Source organism: Acomys minous (assembly GCF_964271855.1).
Source record: "Acomys minous genome assembly, chromosome: 13".
Lineage (NCBI taxonomy): Eukaryota > Metazoa > Chordata > Mammalia > Rodentia > Muridae > Acomys > Acomys minous.
Window position 1 is genome coordinate 45,099,161 of NC_140495.1, and position 14,277 is coordinate 45,113,437.

At 49.2% G+C, this 14,277-nt stretch overlaps 1 protein-coding gene across 1 annotated transcript in view; it reads right to left on the reverse strand.

The window, feature by feature from the left end:
- Nucleotides 1-220: 220 nt before the first annotated feature.
- The window catches only part of GNB5 (G protein subunit beta 5), a 30,501-nt gene continuing 16,444 nt past the window's right edge, over nucleotides 221-14,277 (reverse strand). Inside the window, exons 3-11 of the mRNA XM_084754576.1 lie at nucleotides 12,258-12,299; nucleotides 11,771-11,847; nucleotides 10,325-10,457; nucleotides 8,921-9,064; nucleotides 6,999-7,090; nucleotides 5,772-5,820; nucleotides 3,527-3,623; nucleotides 2,625-2,791; nucleotides 221-1,237 (exon numbers count right to left, since the gene is read on the reverse strand). Of these exons, the coding sequence (XP_084610702.1) occupies nucleotides 1,226-1,237; nucleotides 2,625-2,791; nucleotides 3,527-3,623; nucleotides 5,772-5,820; nucleotides 6,999-7,090; nucleotides 8,921-9,064; nucleotides 10,325-10,457; nucleotides 11,771-11,847; nucleotides 12,258-12,299 (813 nt within the window). The 3' untranslated portion in view covers nucleotides 221-1,225. The remainder of the gene's footprint in view (nucleotides 1,238-2,624; nucleotides 2,792-3,526; nucleotides 3,624-5,771; nucleotides 5,821-6,998; nucleotides 7,091-8,920; nucleotides 9,065-10,324; nucleotides 10,458-11,770; nucleotides 11,848-12,257; nucleotides 12,300-14,277) is intronic.

A 14,277-nucleotide genomic window follows, 5' to 3' on the forward strand; every position in this document is an offset into this window, starting at 1 on the left:
CCTGGACTCGGTACCAGGGTGGTGCGGGTGCCACAACTACTAGCAGGCTTTTAAATCAGTTTAGTGACCTGTCTTCCCACGCCAGAAGGTTGTTTGCTCTCAGGAGCATTTATGTTTTCCCTTCAAATGGGAGGGAATGCCGTGTGCCATTTACCATAAGTCAAGCCCACCGCCTGTTTTTGGCACATGTCCACTTAATTTCTAAAGTCTCTCTGTTGGCTCTGTTTCTTAACAATTAGACTTTATTATACAATCCAACAATCCTATACAAGAGGGAAAAAGGGTTAAAGGGAAACAAGAGTAAACCTTCTGGTATCTGTTCCACAGGACGGGTCCCCAGGGGTCTCTGGCTTGCACGCTGGTCTGGCCTGTAAGCTGGTCTCCGCCCAAATCCTGTTCCAAAAGATGCAGCCGTCTCCTCTCTCCTCCACCTGCGTCTCTCTCGGGTGTGCAATGGCCGGTCTGGGTCAGGGTCCGTGCCCCCATCAATGCTCGATTAGAACACAACAGCCTGGCTAGAGTCCCCCAAGTCTACTTCCTGAATGTCAGACCCAGGACGGCTCCATTCAGTCTATCCGTGGTGTTTCCAAGGGCAAAGCCCGCCAAGACTGCTTTCACCTGGGACAAAGCTTACAATCCTTCCCACACCTCTCCCAGACAAAAAACATTCTTATCTTAAAAAAAGACAACTGAACAGGTTGAAAAAAGATACGTTTACATAAAAACAGTTTTAAAAAGTGGTTCTGTGTAGTCACACTTGGAATGGGAATTTTCTTCTATTGCAGACCAATGAGCGATCATCCTCGTAGTCCATAAAGCTGGCTGGTCCAGAGGAAGGTTCTAGAAGCCACAGTCCACACCAACAAAGGGTAGAGTTTAAAGTGCTCTGAAGACAGACTGGACTTAAGAAAGCAATGGGGGGGGGCATTCTAAATGCTGATAAATGTGAAATTCTATTGGTTGGAATAACTTAAAAAAAAAAAACCAGACAGACTTCACAAAGTATTTGCGATGAAACAAGGGCTTGAAGGTACTGTTGATGTACCAAGGCTTACACAAGCACATTTCCAGGACGGAGGTGAATTACACGGTGGCACTGGAGGGGCTGAGGGAGTGCCGAGCTGTGAGGCTGCTCCCATAAGCTAGTTGGTGGGAGGCTCTGGGCTCGCCTAGAAGTCCTATCTAGCTGGGAGGACACGTGTTCTTCGCGCACGCCGTGAGGGGCTTATGCCCAAACCTGAGAAGACACAGATAGAGCCTTTTTAATAGTTAATAATTTGTAAGACTTGAGACTAAAGTTTAAAGATAGGAAGTTGGGCTGCACACACACACACACACACACACACACACACACACACACACATACACACACACACACACTCTACCAAACAGGGCTCTCACGGGCTTCAGCATGCTTGACACCTATCTCCTCAGGGCCTGTCTGCAGGGCCTGGGTGACCTGCTCACCAGCCATTGGTGACTCCCTTAGATTGGGAACTGAACCGTGTGTATCTGCACAGCTCACTATGTACACCAACCCCTCCCTACCAAAGTAGTGAACTTTCATTTCCGCAACGTCACAAATTTCCTTATTTTATCTGTTCTAAAACTAGACATCCGCTGTACTCCCTGTAAAATGTGCAGAACACAAAAGGACTGCTTCCTTTCTAAGACCTTATTAAGAATAGCTTTCATTCATCTATTTACTGCGTATGTATCTGCATACATGTGCATGTGTGTACTACTGCATGTATGTACAGGTCAGTGGATCATTTGTGGGCCTCTCCTACCACTATGTGGTTTCTAGGAATCAGACGACAGCTGTCAACCTTGGCGGCGAGTGCCTCTACCCACTGAGACACCTCGTTTGGCTCCTCTAAGACTTTCTTCAAAATCCGCCCCTTACCCTCTCCCCAGCAATGACAAAATCAGCATGCTCCAGATATGTTCAAGACTAATCAAGCCTCCATCCAAAGATCCCTGAGCCCTCACACACATCCCGGCTCTCCCTGTGGGAGATGCTAAGCCTCTGTCAGATTTGGAATCCTGGAAAGCAGTGGGCAATGTACTTAGGGCTCACATGCTTCAGCTTGCCTTCCCCATCCCCCACCCCCGCCCCCTTGCCTGCTTGCTGTGGCGGTGGTACCCCAGGGGAGTTGAAAGTCTGACCAAAGCCACAAGGTCCTTTTCCTGGAATAGCATGGACACAGTCAGCAAATAACCCCAGGGGCCTTCACAGACCTCCCGGGGGTCTGTGACCTGACACATGCCAACTGTACTGGTGTGAAGAGTTGCTCAGCACAGGGAGTAGACTGGGAATCTCTGGCTTACTCAAGGCCAGGATCTAAGAAGCCAGACTTTTAGGTTTAAAAGAAATAACCCAAGCCCCCAAGCCCACTCCTCCCCCCCCCAAGCCTCCAAACCATTTGGGTTTTCTAGCTCCACTATTCCCTCAGCATCATGGGTACCCTGTGGCCTCTCTGAACACCTGTGTGGATGAAGCCCCTGACCTGGACACACCCCCTTGCTGTCTGCATCTCTGCACAGAGCCATCGTGAGAGTGCTCAGCAGGGCCACCAGTCCACCCTCTCCTTTTACACAGGAAAATGGCGCATCTCTCTTACCCTTAGGGTGTGATCCCACGATCCTGAGCAGAATGCTGTCCCATCAGGAGAGACTCGCAGAGTGCTGACACGGTTTTCATGTCCAAACAGGATGGAGACCCGGGAGCCCTTGAGAACATCCCAGACATTGATGGTATAGTCATTGTACCCAGCGAAGAGCAGGCGACCTGGAAGTAGAAGATACAATGGTTATACTGGTTCCTGTTTTTCCTTCCTTGACAGTCACTCATACACTCACTCACTCGTTCACTCACTCATTGATCCAGTCATTAATGAATTAATCCATCCATCCATCCACCCACCCGCCCACCCACCCAACAAACACAGACCCATCTAGGCCCACTGTATGGCAGGCAATGTGTGCTGCCTTCGGAATTCAGGAGAAATCGGTCACTGTCCTCTGGGGAAAGCAGGGGACAGACAGGAATACCACTGTAGCATCATTTGGTTGAAGCCACATGCCAGGGTCAAGTGTGTGTAGGATGACATTGGGCCGCAGAGGAAGCAGGAGCTTCTGCTGTCATTTCTAAACCTTCGATGAGTTTACAGAGGTTAAGGCAACGTGATCACTGCTTTTGAGGGCTAAGCAGTTATCTTGGGTGCTTGGGTAGAGGTGCCATAATGCGGCTGCAGTTTTGTGTGCAGAGGCACAGACTCAGAACGGGGGGAGCATCCCAGGAGCACTGGCTTAGCTTCGGCTAGCTGCCTTCCAGGTTTGTTTCAGAGAGCACAGACGGGAAGTGGCCAGGGAATGGGGTGAAGGGAGGGGTGCCTGAAGTCCCACAGGGCCTCAGCATACTGCCCCGCAGAAAGCTCAGTGATGGAAAGCGTGGCAGAGAGCTGCTTGTTTATTTTAGGTCTAGTCCTATCATCCTGAGGAGGTTTCTGAAATAAAATCTTACCGCTGAGGGAGAAGTCCACGCTCGACGCTCCAAATATGATGCTCTCCTTGGAGTAGATGGCTACCTCTCTGTCCGCCCGCAGGTCGTAGAGGCGACACTAGGGTGCAAAGAAACAGAGAAACATGCCATTACTTCTGGCTTCAAGTTGTCAAAATGCAGACCACAGAGCTACTATTTGGGACCAGAAGCTTTTGTAATTTAAGGCCTGACAGGGGAAAACCTCTTAAGTTTTCTCTCCTATTATTTTATCCTTTGGTCCTGTTTCTTGCTGTTCTCTATAGGTCAGCAGAGACTCAAAGAAACAGTAAGTGTAGAAAAATGTCTTCGGGTACAGAGACAAGCATAGAACCCTTCTTTCTTTTCCTTGGTGAAGTACAGTCATTGTAGATCATTCTGAAATACTTAGAAATTCATGCATGAGGAAATGAAAGTCACCCCAAGTCCTAGTGGCAATTGCTAGTGACTGAGATGTTCTTTTTTTAAAAAAAGATTTATTTATATATTTATTATGTATACAATGTTCTCTCTGCATGTGTGCCTGCCTGCCAGTAGAGGGCACCAGATCTCATTATAGATGGCTGTGAGCTACCATGTGGTTGCTGCTGGGAATTGAACTCAGGACCTTTGGAAGAGCAGAAAGTGCTCTTAACCTCTGAGCCATCTCTCCAGCCCTGACTGGGATGTTCTAAAGCCATCGGAATGGAGGGAGCCTCAACTAAGAAGATGCCTCCAATTTTAACTGGCTTGTAGGCAAGCCTGTAGGGTATCTTCTTAATTAGCGACTGGTGTCTCCCAGTCCATTGTGAATGGGGTACCCCTGGGCTGGTGGTTCTGGGTTCTATAAAAAAGCAGGCTGAGCAAGCACGAGGAACAGGCCAGTAAGCAACATCCCTCCATGGCCTCTGCATGAGCTCCTGCCTCCAGCTTCCCGCCCTGCCTGATGGTGAGCAGTGACATGGAAGTATAAATTAAATTAAATAAACCACTTCCTCCCCAACTTGCCTTTTGGTCATGGTGTTTCATCGCGGCAGTAGAAACCCTGACTGGGACTGTGTGGAAATGGGTGGGATGGGCACTGCTTTGCTGCCTCTGTCTGCAGTATGTGGTAATAATTTTCCAAAATTAGTCTTCAAAGAAGATGACTCACATACATGTCTGCCCAATATTCCCCATGAGGCTATGTCTCAATCTGTTAAGGCACGCCAGCTGATGTTCTTCTTATGGCTAAATTTTCTCTTTTATACATAATTTTATAATAAAGATTTTTTTTGTGTGGCAAGAAAACTGATTTTTCGAATATACTACGAGGAGCAATGGGCTAGGCAGAAACAATAGAACCGCACATAGCCAAGTGATGAACACTTTTATGTAAAAAATAGTTACATACATGTTGATGTCTCCCTTGCATTAGTGTATAATAGAACTGTTCTTCCTGGAAACGGTGTGGCCAAACGTGTGCCTTTATATTGTGTTACATATTTTTTGGGGCATGGTGGCGCACGCCTTTAATCCCAGCACTGGGGAGGCAGGGGCAGGTGGATTGCTGTGAGTTCGAGGCCAGCCTGGTATACAAAGTTGAGTCCAGGATAGCCAAGGCTACCCAGAGAAACCCTGTCTCAAAAACTAAACTAAACCAAACCAACCAACCAAATAAAAAACCAAACCAAACCAAACCAAAACCAAACAAACAAAAAACCAAACCAAACCAAAAAACACAAACAAACAAACAAACAAACCCCAAACAACAACAAACCCTTGTGGTGTTTCCTTAGGGAAAGAGAGAATTTCGTTTCCTCCGATTTTTATTCAGTTACTACATATGACTTCTGTGATCAGAAAACAAATTGTTTAAAAAAATTTAAAAAACCTAAGGGGCTGGAGAGACGGCTCCGCCATAAAGATCACTGGCTTTTCCGTCCAGAGGATCAGGGTTCGAGTCCGGGTACCAGATGGTGCTCACAACATTCTGTAACTCCAGCCTCAGGGCGTCCCAGGCCCCCCTTCCAGTCTCCAAGGGCATCAAGCATGCGTGTGGTGCACAGACACACATGCAGGCAAACATCCACACACAGACAAAAACATAAACAAAAACTGAAAGAAAAATAAAACCAAGACCTTATGTTTTCCCTTTTGTTACTTTGGTTTAAATAAAAATTCCTTGCGACTTTTGCAAACAATGAAACAAAAACAAGCTATTATTTCTCCCCTCCGCCTTGAAAGGGCTGTCAATAACTGAGAACCATACCGTTGCATCATCTGACCCGGAAGCAAAAGCATCTCCACTGGGGTAGTACCTGCGGAGAAAGTTAGTGGAAAGCCTGTTATGGGGAGCACCCATTCCCGGGACACCCCCTCTCAGAGCCCCCCAGAAGGCAGCCTGGCTCAGAGTCACAGAGCCAGCAGCTCCATTTCTGGGATGCAGGCCCGATGGGAGCCTCATGTGGTGGGGCCACCAGCCTCTCATGTTCCTAGGATAAGCCTGGGATGGCGGCTCTGACTTGCAGAGAGAGGCGTGCTGAGGGCCAAGTGAGGTCACTGTATGCACGTCACGTACTGAGCAGGGCAGGAGCCCTGTGATGCACCTGACTCCCAACATGTGGCTCGGAGCACAGGGACATGGAGTCACACGGACAGAGCCACATCAGCTGTCAGGACATGCGATACTCTGCACGGTGTCGTCATCTTTCCCAGCCTCGTTTCCTCGTCTGCAAGGGGAGGATACTAAATCCTGTCCACATGGTAAAGATCTAACAGGACAGTGAGTGCTGTGGCTATTCCTGCCGTGCTCCTCCTCTCAGTGCTCAGGAGGAAGTATGTATGCATGCATGCATGTATGTGTAAGTACATACACATGTATATATGCATGCATGCATTATGTGTGTATGCATGCATGTATGTGTATGCACACACACATGTATGTATGTATGTATGTGTATGTATGTATGTATGTATGTATGTATGTATGTATGTATGTGTGTGTGTATAGCTGGAGTCTCACGAAGCCCAGGCCAGCCCTGACCTCTGCATGTGAGTGACCCTGAGTCTGGTCCTCCTGCCTGCACCTCCTCTGTTCTGAGGGTACAGGAATAAGCCACCACAGCCGGGTTTATGCCATGCTAGCGAGAGAGTGTGCATTAGTTAAGCACTCTGCCAACTGAGCTACATCTCCTGAAAATGACGTGTCTTTACGTCATTTCCCCGACACTCAGATGTATCCCATTCCTTTCAATGCAACCTCTTTCTGATTACAAATGGCTCTCACCTTACAGCCTGTAATAGGGAGCTGATAGTTAAAGAAAGAAATTGCAAATAGGGAAGTTTTGTTGTCATTTTTAATGCATGTGTATGTGTTGTATGTGTGAGTGTGTGTGGTGTGTGTGAGTGTGTGGTGTGTATGTGAGTGTCCTGTTAGGACAACCCAACCCTCAGTAAAGCCCCAGACCAGAGGATCCCAAGCACGTTACTCACTGACCGGACACTATTCACATCAGATTCGTGGGTTTCGAAGGCTTGTACACACTGGCCAGAACGCATGTCCCACACCATAGCCTTCTTGTCACAACCCTACAGACAGAAAACAACCTTATTACACACTACGAGGATGGTGTACAGACGGGGAGGAATCTTAAGTTACTCCCCCCTCCCCTTGTTGCGCTCGAGGAGGCAGCATTTTCCAGGCTGGAGGAGCAGGAGGGCACATGACTTCCTCCTTCTGCGTGTTTCCTTCTTTCGTGTATTTCTGGCTTGGAGGTAAAGACCTTCGGTGTTTCCTCCTCATTTCTCCCAGGCTCCTCACTTTCCCTCACTCCTCTTCCCTTCTCTCCTCTTCCTACCCACTTTCCTAAGCTCAAAGGTGAGCAGATGTTGGCCCATGGGGTGGGGGTAGGGGTGGGGGGTTGGGGTGTCTAGGCTGGGGACACTAGGGACAGGTTGGTGGTTTCCAAACAGAGCATCCAAGAACCTCAGCTTTGCTGGGGTTATAGAGACAACAGTCAGCAGAGTTAGGAATGGGGCTCCTCTGGGCCACCTGCACCTCAGCAGCATGCTGATCTGGGAAGCGGCTGTCCCAGGGCCTCTTCATAGGCCGATTAGGGGAGAGGGCGCCAAGTCACACCCCCCCCCACTAGCCTTCTGCCTCAACTCTGAAGACTGATGCTCTCTCTGAGTCACACACAAGCCAGAAACCACAAATAAAGATTTTCCATATTATGCGATTCATGATTCTGGGAGCTTTTTGGTGAATTCCTACAGAGCTTGAATTGCAAAAGGCATTTTCTCAACAGCTAGGTGAACTGATGGCTTCAGAGACATGAAGAGGCAAAAGTGACGTGTTAGGAGCACCTGCCGTGGGGTATAGTAAGCACCCTGAGAGTTTCACTGAGGACAGAGAGTCAATAAAACTCAAGTACCTTCAGCTTCCCACTGGACACTAAGATGGCTGGAGCTCATGTGTGCAAAGAGACAATATCATCTATAGAGATGACGGTCATTTCAAGAGAGCGGGGATGAGGCAGTTATTCGAAGGCACAGATCAGAGGCATACATGGGTGGCCAAACACACAAGAGGAAAATCGGTCCCTCCCAATGAGCAATGGGAGGTTCCCTCAGGGCCTATGTGTTGATTCCTGTGGTTCCTCTTCTGTTTCCTTCATCTGAGTGTGAGAAGGGAATGGTGGCCAAGAGATGTGGGATGGGAGTGTCCCCAGCCCAGGGCTCTGTGACAGGCCAGCACTGGCTCTTCCTGCATGCACTACACATGCACAGTGGCCTATGGTTGAGCAGAGATGCAAACTTTATTTGAGGGATCTTAGGAACACTGTGACTGACTGACTGACTGACTGACTGACTGACATACACACACACACACACACACACACACACACACATCCCAAGTTGCAGCATTCAGACAGAACATTCTGGATCTCTACAGAGACTTCACACACACACACACACACACACACACACACACACACACACACACACACCAAGTTGCAGCATTCAGACAGAACATTCTGGATCTCTACAGAGACTTCACACACACACACACACACACACACACACACACACACACACACACACACACCAAGTTGCAGCATTCAGACAGAACATTCTGGATCTCTACAGAGACTTCACACACACACACACACACACACACACACACACACACACACACACACACAGAGAACATTCTAGATCTCTACAGAGACTTCTGTTGGTGACTGAAGGAAGGGGGCTCAGAGACAGTGCTGACACTGCTGCAGGCACTGGGGTCTAGCTGCAGGGAGCTGAAGACACTTCTAGGAAAGACACAGGACCAGGTCCAAGAACAAAACAGAACTGCTAGTATCTGCTTCCCTGTGGACAAAAGACCCCAGAGATTTTCCCTGCTTTTACCCCAGACACAAAGGTGTTTCCAGTTTCTGAGGGGGCCAGGTCCAAGCAGAGGACATCAGCCCCGTGCCCATGGAAGCTCTGCAACAGCTGGCCGCTCTCCACGTCCCACAGGGCGCATGTCCCATCACCGCTGGCTGTCAGGATCTGCATGAAGAAAAGAGTTTTGGGGAAGGTTAGCTAAAGGCTTAGCCTTCCACAGAGCGTAGCACACTACACACACACACACACACACACCACTGAGTTCAAACACAGAAAAGTCTCTCCTACACCTAAAAGTGTAGGACTGTGCTTTTAACGTCCCTAAGTCACAGGTCACACACATCCGCCAGAGCTGAAATCCCGGCGGTCTCGCTGCTGTGCCTCCAGGCAGGGTGCCATGCCTGCCTTGCCTGTAGGAGATGCTCCTACTTGTGGTGCTCAAGTGTTCTCTGGCATCAGCTCACACACAAATGCAGAGCGTTTGCGGAGGGCACATGTCTAGACAGGACCTAGGAGCCCGCATGTCCCTTAACTCCTCCGTGATGAGGCTGCTGGGGTCACTGGGGTCACTGGGGTCACTGGGGTCACTGGGTTGCATGTCGAGCACTGAGGGTGGAGGAAGCCTTCCTGTGCCTGTTATTCTCTGAGCAGGACACTGTTCAGAGGCTCCGTGTACACTCCTCATGTAACCTTTGCCGTCTGCTGCTACTGTCCAGCCTCTGGCTAAGGTGTCTGTGTCTGCAGGAACATCGCATGTTGGTCTCTGTTCTCCTGAAACTATTACAGGCCTGGCAGTAAGAATAATCTCTCTCTGTATATGATTTATTTATTTGTTTGTTTATTTATTATGTATACAATGTTTTGCCTGCATGTACACCTGCAGGCCAGAAGAGGGCACCAGATCTCATTCTAGATGGTTGTGAGCCACCATGTGGTTGCTGGGAATTGAACTCAGGACCTTTGGAAGAGCAGGCAGTGCTCTTAACGGCTGAGCCATCTCTCCAGCCCAAGAATAATTTCATGTCAGTGTAACTTCCTGTCACTGTGTCAAATGACCCTGGGACTCCATGTGCGTTCCTGTTACTGTCTCGTGCAAGTGTGAGGAGCTGAGGTGGAGCCCCACACCTATGTAAGAAGCTAGGCATGACGGTGCACACTTGTAATCCTGAAGCTCAGCGGCTGCCCTACAAGCGGCACTCTGACCCTCACCTAAGCAGAGCAGAGCACTCTCTACAGCACCCTGGGTCTATCTTGGCTCTACATCAGTAACCTTGGTTTTCCTCTTTCTGATTTTACTAGGAACAGCAACCAAGGAGAAACGGCAGGTGCCTCCCCTGGAGCCTGTGCCACACAGAGCACGCCTTACCCCACAGTTCCCAGACGTGCTTGGCAAGGGTTGTGCCCCAGGGTGAAGTGTGCACGTACCTGCATGTCCGAGTTGGTAAAGCTGCAGGCAGATAGGTAGTTGGTGTGCATAGCGACCGACTTCTTCTTGGCAGCCATGTTCTCATTTTTGTCAAATGTGAGTGGGTACACAGAACACTTGTTATCCAGGCCACTGGCGCAGGAGACAGAGGACCCAAAGGTTGACATGGAAGGGTGGGAGACACACCTCCTCTTCTCATTTATACTGGCTGGGCAAATGCTTTTCCTCAGCAGTATCTTACATTGCAATCTTTCCTCCTTTACTCAATACCTTCTAATCTACAGTCACACTGAAACAGACCGACCGAAATGAATTTGAAACCTCTTTCCTCAGATTCACAAGCAGCTTGCCAAGTGAGTGGGAGAACCATGTGAATACAAACGAGGCGTTCTACCTCTACCTAGATCAAAGTGCACATTTACGTGTCTCCCGAGTAAGAACTCTCCTCATGCATCTGCTGTGTCTTTATCACAGCTGAGAGAGTCGCAAGGGCTCCCTATCAGCTAGTAAGGAGCCATGGAGCTAAGAACCTAACGGCTGGACTGATGGTTCAGTGGTTAAGAACACACTGGCTGCTCTTACAGAGGACCTGGGTCCAATTCCCAGCACCCCCATGGCAGCTCACAACCACCTGTGACTTCAGTTGCAGGGGCTCCCAAGTTCTCTTCTGGCCTCTGAGGGCACCAGGACGTATGCAGTGCACAGATTATACAAATACTCACAATAAAAATAAATAAGCATAAAAACAGCAAATGCAAATTATCTACAAAACTGTTATAAACGTGAATATTTTTAAAGGCTCATTTGTTGCTTTTGCAGAGGGCCCAGTTCATTTGCCACCTGGTGGCTCACACTCATCTTTAACTTTAGTTCCAGAGGCTCCAACGCCCTCTACTGACCTGTATACTGCACATACACACATGCAGGCAAACACCCACACACATGTAATAAAATAAATCTAAATTTTTAATTGAAAAAGTACCATTACTATTTTGTGTGCGTGTGGCTGGGGGGGGGGGGGAAGTACTACAGCATCCTCTGTCCTGTCAGAGGACAACTTTCAAGAGTCAGCTGTCTCCTTCCACAGTGGGACCCAGGGGTTGGACTCCCGCCATCAGCTTGCCCAGGAGGCTTCTTTACTCCTGACCCATCTTGAGGGTCTGGGGCCAGCTTTTCACGCGGGTGATGGGGTCTGAACTCACGTCCTTACATTCATTTGTCCTCTGAGCCATCTCCCTGGATCTCTGACTGTTTTTTTTTTTTTTCTTGTTCAGGATAGCTCTTGGCTAGCTATTAAGGGCTGCTCACTCTGGATTCAACTGTTTTTCATGGTTACAAAGTACAGGCCTGGACCAGAAATGTTTCAGACTGTTTAGATTTTGGGATATTTGCCTATATAGAGCAGAACAGCCTTTTGTGGCTAATGAGACATTTGGAAAACTTACCCACAAGCGATGGCACACCCTGACGGAGCGTAAGCGCACGCCATCACCCAGGTGCAGGGCATGGTGACCGCATGCTCCTGAAACATTAGCACCAACAGGAGTGAGTAACACGCACCTCCACACAGGTCTTAATGTCTGAGCTTTTACTAAACACAACCACCAGAGTCCCTGAAGGATCGTCACTGTTTACACAGCAGTGGCAAGGGATGGAAGTGGGCTTCACAGTGACAACGGGCCTCAGCCTTCCAGTACCAACCAAATCTCAGCTGGTAAGAAACAGCAATATTTCGCGTCACTGTTTTCTTGTCATTTGCCAGGGGTTTGACAGGTTTCCCTTGCTGTTGCCCTATCTGGTCTGGGGTCGTGGTCCTCTAGGGGGGTCAGCATTAGGGGGTGCGGGCAGAGTTGCTGTTTTCATGGGGGCCCTAACGGGGAGAGTCAGGCTGGGAAGCCGAGGCCGAGGATGTATCTGGGAGGGACACCTCACCTTGTTCGTGGTGAAGGAATCCCACACAATCACCTTCCCATCCTGGAGAGAGAAGAAACAACACGTTAGGAGCCAGCACCTGGCAGCGTGTTCCTACCCATAATGACCTAGATGTCCTCAGAGTACCCTGACCTGCCCCAACTCTCTCACCCCCTTACTCGCAAGCAGGCTGGATTTCCCAGTCAGCTCTCCACTTTATTTATTTTATTTTATTTTTTGTCTAGATAAAATGAGAGAAAGCAAGACTCTGATACTATTTTTTATTGGACAGGGTCTCCTGTAGCTTAGGTTGGCTTAGACCTTGCTATGTAGCCGAGGATGACATTGGATCTGACTGTTTTTGTCTCCTGAGTGCTGAGGTTGCACCCTCAGGCCTGGCTCGAACTCAAGTCTATCAACCCCCTGAGCCATTTGGAAGTAAAGGTGGTGAATGGCACAGGGAAGGTGCCTGAAAAATGCCCCTGAGGACAGAAGCAAGGTCTGATGTAACAGTGGCAGAATGTTCCTCCATCACATCTGATGGCTGGACGGACAAAGCGCATAGTTTAGGGCCCTTCAGCATCCCTGGCCTCACATGTCTTTAGGTCTAAATTTCTGCCTAAATGGCCAAGCAGAACACAGAGGATGCGTTAGGGAAGACAGTCATTTGTGACATGACAGGGGCTCTGCACTGCACGCGAGGGTCCTCTGCACCTGCAGTCCACCCTCCCTAGACACGGACACTGCGTCAATGTGGTTGTTTCCTCTGCCTCGCTGCCTGCCATTTCCCACCGCCTACCTGCCGTGTGCGCTGACGTCTCATTAAACTCAATGTGAGCTTCCACAAGCTGATGCACTTGCCAGGTGCCCACATACCTGGGGAGAACTTACCTCCACCCCCAGACCCTAGTCCCACTCATCAGGGTGATCAAGTCTCCTTTGTTAAAGGGACAAGGGTGCTGGTAATCCAAAGATCCTTCAGTGTTCCAGAATCTTCAAACCAGCTTGTGGTGGTTTGAATAGGAATGGGACCCACAGGACTCATGTGTGTGAATGCTCGGCCTATAGGGAGAGTGGTACTAGTAGGTGGGGTGACCTTGTTAGAGTAGGTGTGGCCTTGTTGGAGAAAGAGTGTCACTTGGAGGAAGGGCTTTGAGGTCTTTTTTTTTTTTTTTTTTTTGGTTTTTCGAGACAGGGTTTCTCTGTGTAGCCTTGGCCATCCTGGACTCACTTTGTAGACCAGGCTGGCCTCGAACTCACAGGAATCCACCTGCCTCTGCCTCCCGAGTGCTGGGATTAAAGGCGTGCGCCACCATGCCCGGCTCTTTGAGGTCTTATAAGCTCAAGTCTGGCCAGTGTGACACACCGTCTCCTTCTGCCGCCTGTGGATTCAGATGTAGCACTCTCAGCTCCTTTTCCAGCACCATGTCTGCCTACACACCACCGTGTTTGCCACCATGACAGTAATGGACTAAGCCAGCCCCAATGAAATGTCGTCCTTTATAAGAGCTGCTGTGGTCGCCGTGCCTCTTCACAGCAATAGAACACTGACTGATACAAGCCTCCATCCCACACTTCCATGCACATCCCCCTACCTCTCTGGAGCAGAGAGGGCTGCATGAAGTGTGCTCAGAATTGCCCATGTGGTCCTGCCTCTCTCCCTCTTTCTCCAATAGGGGTGGCGCCTGAGGGGCTGGGGATGTACTTGAGGTAGTAGAGCGGTGGCCTGGGATGCCTGAAGGCCGGGGTTCAGGTTTCAGCACTCCACAAAGGGGGTGTGGTGGTGCGCTTGGGGGTAGAGGCAGGAGGGTCAGGAGTTCAAGGTTATCCAAGGTAACATAGTGATTTTGAGGCCAGCCTAGGAAACAGGAGACTCTTGTCTTAAAAAAAAAAAAAAAAAAAAAGGCATGTGAGTGCCAGAAAGTCCCCCACACTTGGCATACTTGCAAAGACTGAAAAGTCAAATAGCTAAGTAGCAATCACTTTATAAAACTAAGTAGAGACTAGACAGGGATGCTCTAAATTGGGAAGTTGGGTATGA